General features: G+C 56.0%; 1 protein-coding gene across 1 annotated transcript in view; it reads right to left on the bottom strand.

Moving 5' to 3' along the window:
• MN1 (MN1 proto-oncogene, transcriptional regulator) overlaps positions 1 to 19,348 on the bottom strand; it is a 44,751-nt gene extending 25,403 nt beyond the window's left edge. Inside the window, exon 1 of the mRNA XM_042911295.1 lies at positions 15,047 to 19,348. Within this exon, the coding sequence (XP_042767229.1) occupies positions 15,047 to 18,848 (3,802 nt within the window). The 5' untranslated portion in view covers positions 18,849 to 19,348. The remainder of the gene's footprint in view (positions 1 to 15,046) is intronic.
• Positions 19,349 to 19,646: the final 298 nt, after the last annotated feature.

The raw sequence follows: 19,646 nt of genomic DNA, 5'->3' as shown, positions 1-19,646 counted from the left end.
CTGGGGGAGGCGCCGTGACCTGACCAATGTGGGAACAGAGAGTGACTCCCCTCCAGTTGATTCCAAAGCTTTTGGTCTCACCAACGTACCCCCCCGCCCCCGCTGCTCACCGTCCCCGCAGGGCACAGGGCTCATTGACCCCCACAGCAACCATCTTAATAGAGGGGCAAAGGGATTACACACGTGTGCCAGGTGAGGAAACTGAGGCTCACAGAGGCAAACCGCCTGCCCGAGGTCACGCCGCGCACCAGCAGCGGGTCTGGGATTCGAACTCAGGCCTCGACAGCCAGCTCTCGCACCCTTGCTTTCACTCGCTCTCTCTCTCTCTCTCTCTCTCTATTCAGCCCAAGTCTGCCAGGCTCCCGAGTCCCCACCTGAGGTGCCAGACACAAGGGTTTAATATTTTATCGCCGGCTCTCAAATTGTTTATGGCTGGCGCAGGCTCCTGGCAAAGTGCTCGGAGGCCGGGGACCGGCTCATCTCATGAATTCCTTCAATGAGAAGGCTGACCATTACTCACGCATATCAGGGAACTGTTCCTTCAGCGCCCGGGGAGAGCCGTCAGGAGGAAGAAAAATACCACAGCGCTGCTCTCCTACCGCCAGCAGCCCGTGCCTGACCGCGGCTGACCGCACCAGGCGGGGACCAGCCCACCGCGGTCCACGGGGGTCTGACCGCCCCACACAAGGAGAGGATCCGGCAACGAGGCCCGAGATCGTGGCTGCGGGAGCAGGGAGTCCCAGCCCAGCCGTGCCCGAGGACCCCGCAACATTTACTGAGCACGTTCCCAGGGGCCGGCCCCGTGCTAAGCGCCAGATGCACAGCCGGGGCTGGGTGCCCTCCAGCCTGCACCACTTGATGGCAGAGGGCAAGTCACACACACGGCCTCTCTGTGACTTCGTCGTCTCGTCCCCAAGATGGGACAAAAACCACAGCGGCAACACCAAGCTGGACATCCAAGCATCGTGCATATGAAACATCTGGCATACAGTAGGCGGTCCATAAAAGCCGTGTGCTGGCACAGTGCCTCCTTTGTGACAGGCAGTCTTCTGCGTATCTGCTCGTGTATATATTAACTCGCCGAATCTCCCAGCCCCGTGAGATAGGAATGATTGGTGTCCCCTTTCGCCCATTAGGAAACAGAGGCACAGAGAGGTTAAGCAGCCTACCAAGGTCACACAGCCAGGAAATGGGAGCTGCTGGAGTTTGAACCCAGGGAGTCGGGCTCCAGAGCCTGTGTTCCTAACCACATCATTATCATCACCCTATTTTGCCTTATTCAGCTAAAATCGTCTGATTTAGCTCGCACAACACTTCTAGGAGGTAGGGACTACTTTTTTCGCTTTGCTCAATGTTCGGAGGAAACCAAGCTAAAAGCAGCGAAAGGTGGCTACGGTCACACAGCTCAGAAGGGTCAAAGCCCCAGGCCCGAGACCCAGACCGCTCGTCTGGCGGGATCCAGTGCTCCTGCGGCTTCCCCAAGGTCAGGAATTGTCTCCTAAACGACACCTACCTCCGTAAGAGGAAAGGGAGTAAGTGCGGCTGTCATCGGGAATATGTGTCACAGTGCTGTCTACAGAAGTTCTAGAGACTTCCGGTTTCAGAGGTCCCCAGCCCTAGTCGACACAAGGCCTAGCCAGGCAAAATCAGGAGGTCAAGAGCTAGTAAGGCAAGGCCAAGGCCAAGGGTTAGCTGTAGTCCAATCCTTATTCTGCAGCTGTGCTGTGTGACCATGGCCAGGTTGCTTGCCCTCTCTGGGCCTTGGCTATCTCAGCTGGCAAAGGCTGGGAGAAGGGGCCCAAAACTGGAAGAAGTCCTTTCCCGGTCTAAAATTTTACCTCAATGTTTCCCTTAGCGCTGTTTCTTTTTTTATTATTTTGTTAAGCTTATTTATTTTGAGAGAGAGAGAGAGAGAGAGAGAGAGAGAGAGCCAGGGAGAGGCAGAACCCCATGCAGGCTCCGCACTGTCCGCGCAGGGCACGATGCGGGGCTCGAACCCACGGAACCGTGAGCCCAAATCGAGTGTCGGATGCTCAACCGACCGAGCCACCCAGGCGCCCCCTCAGCGCTGTTTCAACAGTGAAAACTACAAGCGTGTGTTTTAAGATGTTCACCTATGGTGACACCGCACGTCTAAGTTGCCAACACAAGTCCACACAGTATCTCCACATATGCACACCCGGGCAGGAAAAACTGGGTCAGCAGACACCAGCCGATGGCAGCCAGAACCATAAGCTCTCAAAGACTTTCCGCAACGAGGCCGCCGCAAGCTTCTGCTGGAATGCATGAAGCAGGCCTTCTAAGAAGGTCTGAATTTTCACTCCACCCCCAAAATGGCCACACAGGCCCTGGCAGAGAGCTGGCCCACAGGACCCCTCCTCAGCGTGTGCTCAGGGGCTAAGAGCATCCCCTCGCACAGCCCCCACATACTGGGGAGCAGAGAGTGGGCACCTGCCAGTCAGGGAGACAGGATGCTGGGGAACTTCCCCAGGGGAGGGGAGGAGGCGGGGAGGGCACTAAGGGGGCGAGGGGTGCCCGGCACGAACAGCTCGAATTTCAAGACCAGTTTCCGTACTTGTGGAAACCACCAAACACCGCCCCCCAAAACCCACCCCAGGAAGAAGGAAGGAAAAAAAAAAAATGTGAGCAAACCCAGCCCTTCTCCTTGTGACAGAATCACCATTTCTCTCCATCCTCCTGCATGACCTAACTTCAAAAAATCCTGGGTGCAGGGGGAGCAGGGAAGGGGCCTCCTGAAATCCGGGACACCAGTTTCTTTGCAGGCTTAAAAACAGATCATTTTACTCTAAAGTTTAAAATGAAACATACCCCTGTTTGGGAAAAGAATTTCATTAGGAGGAAAATATAATATAAAAATACCCATTTAGAAAGAATGTGCTATTAATTCTTTGCACTCTATGCAGAAGGGAAAATTGCATTTTTATCTAAATGGTTTTTCTGCATAAGCCATTTACAATATTCTTTGCCTCTCTCTAATAGGTCCCTGCTACCATTAGTACTGGGACGACCAGGCTGAGGGCTGAAATCCCCCTCAAACACATTTGATACATAACCCCTGAAAATCTATTCCAACAGGGACCTTAGCAAACAGGCCTGGCAGTCCCTTTTTAAGGAAGAAATAAATATTGCTGAGGGAGACTGAGGGCGGGGGGCGGTGGTTAGGAGTGGGGTACCGGTGGGGGAGAGAGGGGACAAGATGGTTTAAGTTAAAAGCAAATGCTCCGGGTCCCTTTAGGCAGCTGTAAAATCGCAACGGGTCTTTGGCTGCACGATTGCAACCATTTGCGTGGCTGCGTGTGTAGAGATGTGTGTGCTGGTGTCGCGCACACACACGCACACGCACACACACGCACACACTCTCACGGGTTTCCATCAGACGAGCAAACAAGGAAAGGATGAAATTCAGGATATGAAAACAAACTATTTTTAAACGCTAAAGCAAACACGCCAAGAGAGTAATACTGCTATTTTCCCATTAAACTAAGTTCCTCTCAATTTGAAAAGCGAGAGTAATCTAAACAATGCTTCCAAACAAAATGCATGGAGTTTGGGGGTTGTGGCCTCCTTCGTTCTTAACAACGGAAAAAAAAACCCTCCGTAGCAAAGCAAAACAGAGCAGGGACGGGGCCAGTCCTCTTTGCCACGTCCTGCCACGTCCCACCAAACGTGTCCTGCTCCACACCAGCGTGCCTGGATGTTCAGGCGTCTCCAACTTCAAAATGCAATACTTTTTCTTTTTTCCAAACAGTTAAAAAAAAAAAAAAGTCTTCCAGTTCTTTCTTTCTTGGATTCCCAAAATAGCTACTTACTTAATACCAAATGTCGGGGAGCTAAATTAATTCATTAAAGAGATGTAGGGACTGTGATGGGCACGGAGCTGGGGGGTGGCGGGGCGGTGGCTGTGATTTCACTGCCAGGAGCCAGAACGCCTCGGGCCGCTCTCTTCCGGCTTTGCTGGGTCCATAAATTCTTCCTTTCAAACCAGGAGTCCAGAAATGGCATAATTATAGCTGATACAGGTAACAGGTGTGCCCCTCCATCCCTCCCACCCCCTCCCACCACCATCTTCCAGATGAGCTTCTGGAAGATTTAGTGGTCTAGCCTGGGGTGTCGTAACTACAGGAAACGACTCTAGTTTTAAGGGTTAGATAAAGACCCTCTCCAAATTTAAGGCCAGACACCAATGTCCATTAGACTTTAACGGGCCCACATAAAAAAAGAAATTGTATCCTCATCTCTCCAAATGCCTGTTTCCTCGGTGACTCAGGTTCATTTCGGGCTGGCTCCACGCCGAAAATACTCCTGTCCTGCCCTCGTTCCACAAAGGCAAGGCCCTCGGTGGAAACCGATGTACAAGGAATTAAGCAAATGGGGTCTTGGGGGGGGCGGGCAGGGGGGGGCAGGAAATCATTAGCTCTAAAACTGTGATGGCCGAAACCCGTCTTTTAAAAAACAAATAACAATGGAAGTGGAATTTTAACCCATCATCTGGAAGCAGAGAGCCGGGAAGGCTGTGGGGAGCCCAGGGAGGAAGGGGGGGGTACCCCGAGCCGCCCTGCCGAAGAGCCCTCACCATCAAGAGGACACACGCTCCCGTTCTGAGACTCAAGTGATCAGAAAGGTCAAAGCTGAGGGCTGTTTGGCTCTGTTTTGCCTTGTCCCAGCTTTTGAGACTCATGCATACTTTTTCTTCCTTCTTTGGAAGTCAAGCCATGCATTTCTCGAAAAGTTACGCGCGCGCACACCCCCAGCAGCTCCATTTGTCAAGGAAGCAGCATGGAGGGCGCTCCAAAAAGGTTTACGATTCGTCAGTCTTCTCCATGGCAGGACTCAGCTCCCAGGCAATTAACAGAAGTAATGCTCGAAAACTTTCCAGGGACCAAGGCACCAGGAAGAAACCCGTGTCTCCAAGGCTCTGGGAGGCTGGGTTTGCTGGACAACTGGGCTTTTTCTCCCTCCGCTCCCCACCACCCCACAAGTGATGGCTGAAGGGGCCACTCGCCCTCTCTTCCTATCCTGGGGAGGTGATGGGAATTGCAACCGGGGGTCTCTGCTCCGTCTTGGGGAGCGGGGCCCCCGCGCACGCGCACCCACAATTATAATCCCAGCAAAATGCTTTCCACACTGAGCACAAAATAAATGCTTATTAACTAAACCGACCCAAAATAGTGAAACATACAAGTAAATTAATCATGCCTCTCCCGGAGGCCTGACAGGATTACAAATTCGGCAAAAATTGACCACACGGAGATCAGTAAGCCTCTACTTAAAACTGAAAGGAGCCAAAACTTTGTATGAGCTTCTTCTTGGGGGGAAAAAAAACCATTTATTTGTTCATTTCTTATTAAGACTTCTCAGGCCTGTGTGTGTGCGTGTGTGTGTGTGTGTGTGTGTGTGTGTGTGCACAAGCAGAAACCGGCAAAAGGCATCCAAAGCTTTATGCCCAGACAATTTAGAAATAGTCACGGCATAAGGATCGTGAAATTGCTCGTGTTTAAAAAAGCCAAATTTTGGTCTACAGCCTCCGTTCCCTCAAATACTAAACAACCACCAAAAGTTACATTGCAGGGGATGAAAATGGTCAATTTGTTTTGAGCCTATTAGGCCTTGCTACAAAAGCATTAAAGGCTGCTGATGGCTGGACCGTGGGTCTCCCTCCGGAAGAGGAAGAAAAAGGAGACCCGAATCTCCGCAGCTCCTTTCCCCACTTGGCTTATCTGGAGTCAGGGAAATCTTCCTCTTGCTGAATTCATCAACTGACTTGCCTTCCCTTTTTGCCTACCATTCAGAAAAAGGAAAAAAATATACATTGTGTAGGAGGACACTGCCTGCGTTTCCAGGCAGTTGGGGCCTGCCTGCGAGGTCTGTGAAAGGCAAGGTTATCCCCAAAGGGGTTGGGTGCTGGGACGAAAGCCTCAGTGGTCACCTTATGGGGTCACCAGGGGAGAGGTCACTCCTTTTTCCCCACCCCCATCGTCCCTCTTTAATGGAAAGGTCCAGGCCCCTCTGCGAAACTCCGTGCATCTGTAGGGGGCCACATGGGGTCAACTCCTCTGCAGAAGGTGGCCACAGGCACTTTACAAGGGCTTGACCCACCCAGTGTCCGTCTGGGTCTTCGTCCTCTGCCCCCCACCCCCATGCGCCTGCCTCAGCCACTCCCTAACCAAAACCGGGCTCTGATTGCTAAGAGACCCACCATTTCGGTCACCAGTCCCGTGCTGGATCCCTCCACATCTAGATTCTCCCCCAAAATCTGGGTCCATGTGGAGGCTCAAAGCAGGAACTTTGTGTGCTTTCATGATGGCCAACGACAGCCCCCGAGCAATTCAGTCACCCCCAGACTCACCCAGGAAGTGTTCTGGGAATGACTTCCACACTGACAAATTATTCTCCACTCCTGAATCCCAAGTATCGGTAAATAACATTTCGACTCATACGGACCCACTTCTCCCCGCTCCACCCACCCGTCTAACTACCCTCTCTGAGAAAATCAACCGCACCCCAACCTCCATCCAGGCTTCCCACCGAGGGATGTTTTTCTCTCGCCTTCCAACTCCTAGGCAAAGAGAGCAAGGATATACATATCAGGCCTCTCGGGTCCTAACATTTGCAAAAGGACCCTTCCGACAGCCCACGCAGACAGGGCAGCACCCACTTACTTCTCTGTGAGTTCCCAACCAACCCTCGCTTTCGCAGGAAGGCTGAGCTTAGGAGATTTCAAAGCAGGCTATGTATTCTTCGGACTCCCCGCCCCCTCTCTGATCATAAGATGGTCCCTCAGAAGTATTTTACTCCTGGTGGTCGTTGCCAATCATTCGACAATGCTTGTGTTCCAAGATCCAAGGGCGTTTGAAAACACTGCTCCACGGTAACTGAAAAGGGTCCTATCTTTTTGACACCCTACCCTGCCCTGGATGACTGGAAGCACAGGGAGCAATGGATATGTGTGTGCGTGTGTATGTGTGTGTGTGTGCCCGTGCGCATGTGTGTGCAAGTGTGTGTGGAGGGGTTCACTCATTAACTGTCACCTCAAGTTCCAGGAGCTCCCAAATACAAGCAGGGACACCACACTGGGGCCCTCGCTCAACCCCGGGGCACGCCATGCAAAGCCAGCTGCGTCAGAAAGGCCCGAGCCCGTGTTGGCCCAGAGACCCTTTGGACCCAACCTTTATGATCAAATTAAATCTTGGTGCCCCGACACTTGTTAAATTATTACCAGCGAGAAAAAGGGAAACCTAATTTTAAATCCTCAGAATCGATCTACGATCTACGAGCCACTCGGTTCTCACCAGACCGGCTGCCGGCAGGGGGAAATGGGGGAGACAGGGGCCACCGAGTGCCTCAGTACCAAAGTTAGTCCACGCTTCCTCCAAAGTCTGACAATCACCGTCTATTTCTGACTAACCGTGGAGATCGTTTGGGGGTTTTTTTGGTTTTTGTTTTTTGTTTTTGTGAGACATGCAGGATAAAAGCAAGACCTGGTTCCCTCCCTCCCGGGGCGGTGGCGGTGAGGAGGAGGGGGGCGGTCTTTAAAGCACTCGACTTCCCAAAGAAGTCCACAGCAATGGGCCCCAAATAGGTCTCTGCCAAAGGGTCTCCCTGTCTCCCCGAACCACTCTCTGGCACATTTCCTAAGGCAAAACCAAACCCTGGCACAGATAAGTCAGCCTGCAACCCCGAAAGCCAGGGGCCGCTGAAAGGTTGGGGATCCCAGGGCCAAACATTTCACGAGGAGCCCAAGATCTTGCACAGAGAGGGAGAAGGTGGGAAAGGAGACAGAGACCGAGGCTTCAGGGTCGGCCAGTGGATCCCACCAGCCATTAGGCTGAGGTCTCTGGACCGCTGAGCTTTAAAGGGCAGAACACCACCAACCTGCTTGGTCACAAGGTGAGCCTGTGTTAGGGTGTTCGTTGAGGGTCTTCCCCTTTTGGGGGACAAATCTATTCCACATCAGGTGCGCCTTCAGAGAGAGCCAATCGGTTACTGCGAATACACTCAGACCTCCAAACTGTTAAACTCAATTGCTTTTATGTTTAAAAGGGCATTTGGGTCCGTACGATGATGGATAAATCGTGAAAGGATTACGCACATGATCGCTATAAAGTTCTCCCTCGGATCCAGCTTTGCAAGGAAGTGGTGATTATGAAAACCTACCTGTTTTCTCAGCCAAGAGGGAGAATGAGAATTTGGGACGCCATAGCTAGGACGGACCCCCACTCAGTAGGTACGGGAGCCATGAGGGGGGGAGGGGGCGCTGCCAGTCCAATGTGGCCTCGTCGGACCAAAGCTCAAAGCCATCAAGGACCCAAAAGAGCCCCTCAGATTTCAAGGTACGGGGGAGGGGGGACCCGTAGCAGTTCCTTCCCTGCTTCCTCTCCCGTGTCCTTTCTCGGCAAACACCATGTTGGGAGCAGACCCTTCATCTGCTTCCCAAACCTTGGAGGCCGCTGATTAAAATGCAGGCCAGCAGACAAAGCGGGCCTCGGCGTCCTGTAAGGATTGTACCCCGTGAGAACGCCGTCCCTCAACCGTCCCTCCTCACTCACACCCTGAGGTAACCGGTTGCCCTGCTGAGGCCGTGTGTCCCTGCCTGCTGTCACGCCATGGCAAGGCGGCAGAACACGATCAGGGCCACCTCCTCGCTGGGCAACCCAATCGGGCAAAATGTGCCGGGGTCCCCAAATCATCTCTTCCTTTGGGTCCCCTGCAGTTCCTCAGGGCCCGCGTGGCGTGGAGTTGGGGACGGTCAGCTGAGCCGTCGTGCATCAAGACACAGAGGGTCCCCGAAGGCAAGGCCGTGACTAATTCGAAAGCCCAGCGTCGTCTCCTCCACGTTGGTACCAAAAGATTACAATAAAGGAGAGGAATTTCCATAAATGAGAAGCAGCGTCCGCTTCCCACAACTGGGAGGGGGAGGGGGGTGGGTGGTGGGCACTGATTCAAAGATTCGTCTCCCGGCTGGAGAGTGGGGTTAGCTGAACTCAGCCCGACAGACACCTCCACACACACACACTCACGCACACAACCCAGCAAGGGGCGATGTGCGTCTGCTACCGAAATACTCCAGATCAAAGTCACCCACAGCCCAGGAGGCCTGGGAGGCCGAGATTTCATAATTAGGATCTTCAAAATCCTCTGTCTATTTTTAGGACTTGTGCTCATTCAGTCCTTTACAGAATCAGAACCTGTCAGCTGACGCCATTGAGACTGAAGGTTTAGCAACTTTGTCCACTTGCCTTGGGAAAGCAGATTAAGGGAAAACTGGAGTGGCTGGATGATTTGATGGAGACACACTTGGCCATGCATATGTATATGTGCGTGTGCTGGGGGGGGGGGGCGCGTGGGGGAAGGGGGGGGGCTCCTTTACATGTTGAATTGCACGGGGCCTTGCTTTCCTCTCATGGGCCACAGGCAGGCCCAGACCCGACACCCACCTCGCCACGCTCTTTCGAGCCGGCCCCCAGACCACTTCATTTGGCTTCCGTGTGTCCGAGAAGGTGAGGAAACTTGAAAATTTTCCACCAAATGTCTCTCTTCTCAATCACGCACTCTCATGTATATACCAACATCTCCGCCACCAGCAATCAAAACCCACACTCAAATCTGTCCACCCAAGTCGGGCCTAAAAATAGACACCGTCCTAAAACAAACACACCGCTCGGCAAGTCACAATCCCGACTTGAATCAAAATGATGAAGCCCGTTATTCCAGACCCTCCAGACTGAATATTTGGCTGGAACAAACAGGGGGACAGAGACGGAAGGACATAGGTACACCCACTGGTTACAGGGCCTGCCCTCCCTCCATCCCCGCCGGACAGACCCAGGTCCCCTCCGACATCAGAAGGTTTGGGGTTTTATGCTGCAATTTGCTGCGAGGCCTACTGGCCCCCGCACACTCCCCGTCCCCGGACATTTGATCCTGTGACATAAAAGCTATAGCTTTTTATTCTCTAAAAATAACCAAACAGAGGTAAATACAGTGTTCCTTACTAGCAGTATTTATCTCCTGAATGCCTTTGGCAAAGCAGATCACTCCCGGGGCAAAGAACACGACCCTATGTGATCGCCGGCCAAGCGGAGAAAAAGGTGATTTTGCTAAATCTTCCAGCGTGGAGTGGGTTCAGGAGAGCCTGTGAAAAATCCCAAGGACACACTCAAGTTTGTCCTGCCAGAGTAGGAAGAATTTCCCCTCCTCTAATTTCACCTGGTCCTCCCGGATTGTTTATTAAAGATGTATATTTTATATCAGCAGAGAGTATCAAGTAACTTCTTGGCAAGGGCAGGATCTATTTTTCAGGACCTATTAAGATTTTCAGGGCCTATTAAGACTCTGTGTGGAAATTTAAATACCTCTGTCAGGCAAACAAAATCGTATCAGGAATCATAGAATTTCATTGCTAGAAAGAGATATTAGATTAACCAGCCCTCGCTCCCTTCCTAGAAACTTCAATAAAATAGAAGTACATTTCAACAGTCCCTTACTTCCGGTCTGAAGGGCCTCACAAGAAATCTAAATGAATTTATATTAAAGAAAGCCATCCTTGAGGAAAACCCTTCAATCTACAAAAATCGTATACATTTATATACTTACAGGTACAGATACACACATGGAAAAAGAACAGAGGTCTTTGGTATAGATCAGAAGGCAGCGGCTATTTAAAATCAAAACAGCCAGAAAAACCCAGCGGTGGAAACCACAACAAGTTCAACACCGATAAGCTTGAAACCCTTAAAAAAATCCTTGTCCTTTATTAATATTTAGTAGAAATGTATAATTGCAGATGTGTGTGCTATGTTGGGGTTTTATGTCGGGAGGCGGGCAAAGAAGACAGGTTTATTACAGCCATGAAATATTAAACAAGCACCAAAGAACAGTAGTAGAATGTCCCGGACTAGCCGGGGAGCAAGCTGGCTGGAAAGTCAGCTGCACAAAGGGGGCTCCTATCTGTTTACATTACCCCTGATTAACACCTGCGAAGTTTTGGGTTACATCTTCCGGAGGCGCAAAAGTCACATGAAGGCATGCAACCCGTGCTGGGTGATTTCGCAGGGAAATGGGAAGGCAAGGAGCCTTGCCTTCCCAAAACAAGTCTGAGTGAGCCTAAAAAATTCTCTCCACGCTGTGGGCAGTGGGGGAAACGACTCAGGAAACAGCCCTAGGACCTCCCTCCTCCCCCCCGCCCCAGCCTGCTCCATGTCTAAGAAAACTCAGTGTCCAGATCCTGCCTGCCTACTATTTCTCAGCCCTGCTTACTGCTGTCCGACCGGCACGCTGAGAGAAGCATGAAATTCCAAAAATTTCTCCCGCATCACTGTAAAAAGATCATACTTCCAAAAAGGGCAGGATTGCATGCACAAGCATACATGGAGCCCTCTCCTATTTCAGTGTGTGTGAAGGAACGTTTCGAGACGACTCCGGATTTCAGGACAGAGAGCAAGCCACAGAGTGGAAGTTTGGCAGGGATACACTTATCACAGAATACGGTTAATTCAAGTTTTGAAAATCGTTTCAGGGCCCGGAGGGGGTGAACGTACTTTTTTCAGACTTAATTCCCTTTATCTGCAATCTCTCGGGGCTTTTTTTTTCCTCCTCCTCTGTTTTGGAATTCCTCCAATAGCCACACACCTATTACAAGGATAGGTAGACGATGTTGCAAACTAGTCTCAAATTCATGTAATCCTCACTGATATAACAGATGTCTGAATAGGTCCCGAACTCAAGCTGGCTTTTTTTCTCTTCCCGCCCCCCCCCCCCGCCCCTCTGCACAACCTCACCCTTCCCCCACCCCAACTTTGTGCAAACAGAACCTCAAGATGAGATGCAGAGTTTCATTATTATAAAAGTTGTTTGGCGGGTGAAGGAGTCGGGAGAAGCGTCATTTGGAGAAGCTCGCTTACCTGGTAGAAAAAAAAAAAAATCCTAATCACACGTGATCCTGGCCTGGACTTTGCCAGAACTACAACTGGCCACTTGGGTTCCCTCCCCTCTGAAGGACATCTAGACCCCATAAGACAATCTGGGCACGTCCCACTGACTCCACGGCTTGTGCAGTTCTGAAGACTTATTCGTTCTCTCCAATCCCAGCACAGATCATTTCGTTAAATACCGACGAGCATTTTGTCATCGGAGCGAAGAATTTCAGAAACGGTGTTAATATTTAATCACATTAGTACTGGCGTGTTTTACGGCGCGACAAAATAAAATATCATTACCAAAACGGGCTTTGCCCGAGAGGGGGTGGCAGGGAAGGTCTTTGCTGGGGGCCGGAACCTCCAGAAGGTACATTCAAAGCTGCCGGACACCCTGCCTCACGGCTGACGGGCCCACAGGCATGTGTTTAAGGGGAAGCAGAACGTTTTACTTTAAAAATTCTTCTTCGACTCTATTTTGAAGTGGCACACTTCACTCTGATTTCCAGCCAGGGGACTCGGGGGCCTGTTGAAGGCTCTGTGAGCTACAGGGTGTTATCATAATGAAAAGTTTAATCATCCTTATTTACTACCAGTAAGGGAGCAGGAATCAGATGCAGATACCTTATAAAGCCTTAACTAGCAGCCCCAAGGCTGCAGAAGCTGCGAGTGACCTCAATTCGGGGCTTTATCTAGGAAACTGTCCTTCCCACATCACAGAGTGGAAAACAAAGGAGGTCAAGTGGCTGTCCCTGCCTATGCTGCTAAGGAGGCCAGCCCCGCAGCCGGTCCCTGAAGGAAGTCCCCCTCCGCGTGCAGGGGAGGGCTGCGGTTAGCTTACAGGGGAAATCAACCCTAAAGTGCCTAGCATCTGTTTCCAAAAAAATATTTTCGCTCCTCTGACTGTGATAATGAAACAAACAAAACAAAACGTATCTTTAGTGACATTTCTTCGTGCACAGCCCGCATTCTTTTTTTTTTTCTTTTTTTTTTTTCCCTGGAAAGGAAGATTAGTTGGGCTGGGAAGAGAGGGCTCTGTGACACCTTAAAAAAAAAAAATCTTAAAACCACTCAATTCCTCTCTCCTGGTCTACTAGAGGCCCTTCAGAAGACTCGAAGGCCACCAGCTACTGGTTTTTCTTCACTTAATTCTCAGAATCAGGGGTTTTTAAAAAACTTTTCTCACCCCTATTTTGGCCAATATGTTCTTAATTACTGGGAGAGGGGGGAGGGGAGGACGGGGAGGGGGAGGGGCAGCCAGGCCCAGCCAGGTAGAAGTGACAGGGGCTGGGATTTGTGCTAACCAGCTATCGATCCATCCATCGGGAGGTAGGATCGAGATGTTGTGTACAAGAAAATAAAAGAGACGGGGTGGGTGGGGGAGGCGGCCCTGGGCATGCAGGGTGCGGTGTCCAACTCCATTTTAAAAAGGAAGGGGGGGAAGAAACAAGGAGCAGAAGCGGAGGGTCCCAAACTAACCAATTTATGGCCTTGCCTAGGAGAAGCCTGGAGAATGCTGATGCTAGCCTCGGCGTCTGCTGTGCATGCTAAACACCCAGCTTCAAATGAGAGAGCGGCGTCCCGGGCTGGGCAGGAGGCGAACAAAGAGAAAAGCCGCGAGGCCGCATTCATGAATTAGAAAAACCTAAGCGGGAAAGCTCCCCGGGACGGCGCGGTGAAAGCCCCGAGTTCCCCAAGCCACCCAGCTCTGCACGCGCTTCCCCTCCCCCTGTCCCTCCTAAAACCTGCCGGCCACCTTAAACCCAGGGTCGGGAGGACCAGGCACACCAACACCGAGTAAGAGAACTCTAAGAGAGAGCAAGAATCTGGGGCCGCGGGTTTTAAAGGCAGAGGGTTCTATCGGCAGCGGCTGGCCCAGCCTCCACAGTAATATTGGGCCTGGTGAAACCCAGGAGAGGCAACTGGGGCTTAAAAGAAAAAGTGCAGATGGGGGGGAGAGGGAATGAGGATGTTACCTAATTTTAAGAAGCAATTATCTGTGTGTGGGGGGGGAAGGCCTCATTAAAACAAAATGGTTATCTACTGCAGTCCGGTCCTCTTTTGGTTCAAAACAAAACAAAACAAAACAAAACAAAACAAACCTGTTAGTACTTTAACTGCAGTGGAGGTCCATTTACTAACCCCCACCCCACCCACCTTAAAGTCCCCACCCCACCCCCCAACCCCGTGCCTGGTGGGGAGGCTGCGCTCAGATTGCAAACACGAGCTGGGACCAGACATCTGTCACCAAAGCCTGGAGAGATATTGACAAACGCGGGTCCTTTGTGTCTTAAGAATATATACCCACATCCCCCCTACACAAATGATGCCCTGGCTGAGCCAAGCAGACCCCACCCCGGCCCCAGCACCCCCCCCAACCAAATGTCAAGGAGATGCCCAGGGAAAGCGGGCCTGCCTCCCACCACCAGACAGGTCTCCAGGTTTCTAATGCAACTCTAATAGTTAAGAAGAGACAAAACAGCTATTCATTAGGAACAAATGTCAAATTAGGCGTTGCCTCTGAGTGATGCTGCTGACGCCAGCTCTGGTAACTTTTTTTTCCCCCCTAAAGATGCTGGCACACACAGCCTCAAGCTGGAGGCTCTGGGTGACTAGGAAAAGGTGGGAAGGTATTAACACAACTTCCCAGGTATCCTACCAGGAAAGGGGGGGGGGCAGGGGAGACGCACGCAATTCCTACAAAGTAGAAGCGGCCCAAATGAGGAGGGTGAGGAGGGGTCTTGGTGTGAAAGGAAAGGGGCCTGCCTAGTGGCCTGAGCACCACCGAGCAGCTCAGCTAAAAGTTGGTGAAGGGACTCTAAGATAATCCCCAAAGGGCTGCCATCTAAGTCCCCATGTGAGTGTGTACCTCGAATCTACCCAGCAGTGCCTGGAGGTTGGGGGGAGGGGCAAGTGGGGTATCTGCCCACAGAGCCCTTGCTGTACCCAAAGGAAGGGTATCCAGCCCCAGGCTGGGCACCAAGAGGGCCCTGTGCCCTCCTCAGCCCCAAGGGATGGTCCCCTTCGATGGAGCATTCAAGGCGGAGGCTGAGGCCTGCAGTGGGGGGTGGGGACGGGTCTGGGGGAGCCGAGGAGGGAACAAGCGCATATACCTTCTTTGCTGTTGGGGTTCTGGGGTTTGGCCTTCTCCCAAGGTGCCAGCGTCTTGTCGTCGTCCGCGCCGTCCGCCAAGGCCTTGTCAGCGGGCATGTACCAGGTGGCGCTGTGCTCTGCCATCAGGGAGTCCAGGTCGATGGTGCTCATGGCGCTCTTGACCGCCTCGGAGCAGCAGCTGCCCAGCTCGCTGTCGCCATTCTGCGCGCCCGAGGACCCAACGGCGCACTCCCCCTTCTTGCCACCCTTGAGCCCCAGGGGCTGGTCCTCAGAGATGCTGAACTGCTGCCTCTGTAGCTGGATCTGCGCCTGGAGGATCTCCAGGGGGTGGATCTCGTCGGGGGGTGGCGCACCGCTGCTGCTCGTGGGGGTCCGGACCTGCTCCAGGCCCGGCGTGCCGGGATGGCCCGCGCCCCCGCCGTAGCTGTCAGGGGTGGAGGTAGAGGTAGACATGATGCCCAGGCCGAGCGGGGGCGGGGGCGCCTTAGGTCCGTGTTCCCCAGCGCCCACCCCACGGGGAGGGAGTTTGGGCGAGCCTGTCACCAGGGGGCTCCTACTCGCTTTGGCCAGGGCTGGGGGGTTGTCGGAGCTGGACGACACCTCGTCCTCGTTGGCGTAACTCGTGCTCACCTCGTCCGAGGCAAACTCGCCCACGTGCGGGGAACTCCCGTCCGACTTGGCCCCGCCGTCCAGGGAAGCCATGAGGTCCGACTGGTCCCCCAGGAGCAACTCGGCCCCCTTCCCCCACGACGGCGACGTGAGCGCTTTCTCGTGAGGCGTAGGAGCCCCGCGAGCCTCGCTCGTGGAGCTTCCCCCGACGGCTGCGCCTGGCGCCTGCTGCTGCCCTGGGCTCACCCCAGGCGCGCCCCCGCTGTCTGGCGCGGCCGAGTACTTGTCGAAGAAGGTCCCCGGGCTCACGTGACCACTGTCCCTTTTTCTTCGACCCCGTCCCCGGCCGCCGCCCCCGGGGACCGGCTTGCCGTCGTTCCCGGATGTTGATTCCAGGGTGTAGTTCGGGGAGAGGCTCGTGCCGTCCCCCTGGGCGGGCGGGTTGGGCGGCCCCGAGGCTTTGGAGCCACCGTTACTAGTCCCCGACGGGCCTCCAGGCCCTGGGGCCCCAGGGGTGGTCCCCCCCGGGAAGTAATCCGAGCCCGGGTTGCCGGCCACAGCCGCGCCGTCGGTCTCGTTCTGGCTCAGTTTCCTCTTGCCCTCGGGCGGGTTCTTCTTGTTGAAGGTCACGTTGAGGTTGGGGGCCCCGAGGCTGGCGATCATGTTCTGGCAGGCGGTGGAGAGTGCGGCCAGGCAGCTCTGGCCGAACAGGTTGTCCTTGGAGCTGGGCTTGTTGAAGGAGCCCAGCGACAGCGCGCCCAGCTTACTGGCCGAGGTGCGCTGGCTGGGCTGGAAATCGGGCTGCGGCGGGTAGGCGCCCCCTCCGCTGCCGCCGCCCGTGCCTCCCCCGCCCCCGCCCGCGCTCGGGGGCGAGTTCACGCCCGGGCCGCTGTGCGGCGTGGCCTGCCGGTTCGCCGCGCTGAACGGGAAGCCAGGCTGGCCCCCGAGCGCCGGTGCTGTGAAATCCGGCGGCGGGGGCCTGCGCTCGGAGGGAGCGCTGGGCAGTCCCACCCCAGCCCCGGGCGACTGCAGTTGGCCCAGGCCGGCCAGGCTGCCCCCGAACTGCAGGCCGGGGGAGGGCAGCGCGGGCACGTGGCCCTCTCCGGGCATCCTCAGCGGCTCCTGCAGAGGGCCACGGAACAGCACTCCGGAGCCGCCGGGGGGAGGGGGCGGCGCCAGGCCGGGGTCGTGCGGGCCGCAGTCAGCCGGCAGGCCAGAGCCGCCCAGCCTGCGGGGCAGCAGGTCACCCGGCGGCGGGTGCGGACCTGGGAACCACGCGCTCTCCTGCGCCAAGTGAGGCGCCTGCTGCTCGAAAGTGCCCAGGCGCGCCGCGCCCGCGCTTTCGCGCTCAAAGTTCGGCTGGGCCAAGCCGCCCACCGGGCCACTGTGTACCAGGCCGCCCTGGCCCACGTCCCCGGGGTGGCCTAGCTGAGCCAGGTTCGGCTGGCGCAGCCGCTGCTGCTGATTCCGCGACGCCATCTGCTTAATCATGAGGGCCGCGTTTTGGCGCTGCTGCTGTTGCTGCTGCTGCTGCTGTTGCTGCTGCTGTTGCTGCTGCTGCAGGGACTGGTGGTCCGGGGCCGGATGCTGCAGGGGTGGCCCTGAGGGAAAGCTGTCGGGCACGGGCGGCGTGAACTCGCCAGGGAGGCCCGAATAGGCGGAGGGCGAGAGGTGGTTGTCCAAAGCGCCGTTGGGCATGCTGCCGTTCCACGAAGCACAGCGGTCCACTCCCGCGCTGCCCGGGAAGTCAAAGCGCGGCCTCTTGGCCACGTTCATGTAGGGGGGCGCGTCGAAATGCTGCAGCCGCTGGTTGGGCGCCTGCTGGGGAGGGGGGTGCTGCATGTTGAACACAGGCTCCGAATAAGGGTGCATGCTCCGGTTCTCCAGCCGGTGGATGGGATACTCGAACTGTGCGTGCTGACTGGGCAGCATGGGGCCCCCGTCCTGCAGGCCGCCGCTGGGCGTGCCCGCCTCGCCCTGCTGGGGCCGCGGGAGCGCCGGCGGGCACGAATTTTGTCGGACCAGAAGCCCGGGTGGCGGCGGCTGCTGCGGCGGCGGCGGCGGAGGCTGCTGCGGCTGCTGCGGGGGCTGCTGCTGAGGGGGTGGCGGGGCCTGCTGGGGAGGCTGCATTAACGGGTGCCTGGAGCCTACTCCCGGCTCCAAACCCACCGGCATCTTGCGGGCCCCGCCGAATCTCTCGAAGAACACGCCGTGCTGCTGCTGTTGCTGCTGCTGCTGCTGCTGCTGTTGTTGCTGCTGCTGCTGCTGCTGCTGTTGCTGCTGCTGCTGCTGCTGTTGCTGCTGCTGCTGCTGCTGCTGCTGGGCGTGCATTTTGGACAAGCCCACCATGCCTGCAGCTCTGGGCATGGCCGAGGCACCGGGGAAGGAGCCCCCGGGAACCTGGCGACCCGCCGCATAATGAGGCAGCTGCCCTTCGGAATCGGAGGGCGAAAACATGTCGAAATGTCCCGAGGGCGCCTCGCCAGGGTAATTGTATTCCAGCGAGTCGACGGCTCCTTGGTTCGCCACCCTTCGGGGCTCCAGACTGTGGGAATCGGAGCCGCTGGAGGCGGGCAGGCCGTGAAAGGAGGCGGCTCGGTTAGGGCTCTGGTCCAGCGGCAAGCATGGGGCAGGCACCGCATGGCCCGAGGCGCCCGAACTGTGGAAGTCCGGGAGGTTCCCGGGTCTCTGCGGGCCGAAGCTCTCGGGCCCCTGGCTCTCCGCCATGTGGTCATAACCCTCAGCGAAGGGCGGCTGGCTGCCCAGGCCGGCGGCGGCGCCCCCGTAGCCAAGTAGGCGACCCCCGTGCAGGCATGAGGCCCCTGGGTCCGGACCGCCGAAGTTGCCCCCAAAGTGGGGGTGATGTTGATGGGGGTGGTGGCCTCCCGGGTGGCCGTGGTGCGGCTGCTGGCCTCCAAAGAATCCGTGCACCGGCTGTGCCTGCAGCCCCCCCGCGTGCAACTCCGAGTGACCACGCGCGTGGAAGCCGTAAGGCTCCATGTTCATGCTCAAGATCGGGGGCTCGCCCAGCGCGCTCATGGCAGGGTCCACGGGGCCAGGGGGTCCCCCCGCGTGGAAAGCCGGGGCCTTGAAGTGGGCATTCATGCTTAGTCCGGCCTCGTTAAAGTTCCTTTCGCCCTGGCCAGCGTTCCTGCTGTTGATCTGGGGCTCGAATTGGTCCAGCCCAAACATACTTGGCGGGGGGCGGGGGGATCAATAGGGCATGACAGCCTGCTCTCCGCGGCGCGCCTCCGGCCAGCTAAACGTTCCGGCCCAGGGTTGGGCGCTCCGGGACGCTCAGCACCGCGGGGGCGCAGTGCGCACGGCCACCTCGCTTGCGTGTGGAGGCTGGGGGCTATCAGCTCCTCTCCCGAAGCTCTGGCTCTGCCGGACCCGGCCTCTCACATCTTGCAGTGCCGCGAGGCCTCCAGGAGCCGTGCTGGGGGACCCATGCCCCGGCAGTTGGCACAGACGCGGGTGGGTTTGCGCGGAGGGGACGGAGCTGCGGGCGAGTGGAGACAAAAAGTTAAGTGGGGGGGAAGGAGGCGGGAAGGAGGAAGGGAGAGCGGAGCGATCACCTTCTTAAGTCCGATCGGGGTCGGGTGGGAAGCCCCAGGACGTCTCCCGAAGCCTCCTGGAGTCCGTGGCGGAGCTGCTAAGGGGCCGAGCGAGGAGACCCTTCAAAGCCGTGGCTGGCGCCCGGGCATGGACAGAGCAGTCCCTCCCCGCCCCCCCGCCCCCCGGAGTCCCCGCGCTCCGCAGCCCAAGCCTCCGCCGAGCACGATCCGCTCGCACAGTCTCCGTCGGCCCCGAGCAAGCTGCTACTGTTTCTTCAGCGGGTCGGAGGGCCGGACGCTCGGCTCGGCATCACGGGTGCGGGCCCTGAGCCGAGGGCGAAGCGGGGCTGGGGAGGCGGCGGGCGCCCGGGGTCCGAGCCGAGGTTTGAGGGAAGGCGCGGTTCCCCCTGCTCCGCGGCGGGTGCTCTGCACC

Source organism: Panthera leo, chromosome D3 (genome assembly GCF_018350215.1).
Source record: "Panthera leo isolate Ple1 chromosome D3, P.leo_Ple1_pat1.1, whole genome shotgun sequence".
NCBI classification, from domain to species: Eukaryota; Metazoa; Chordata; class Mammalia; order Carnivora; family Felidae; genus Panthera; species Panthera leo.
This window is presented reverse-complemented; position numbering and strand designations above follow the sequence as displayed.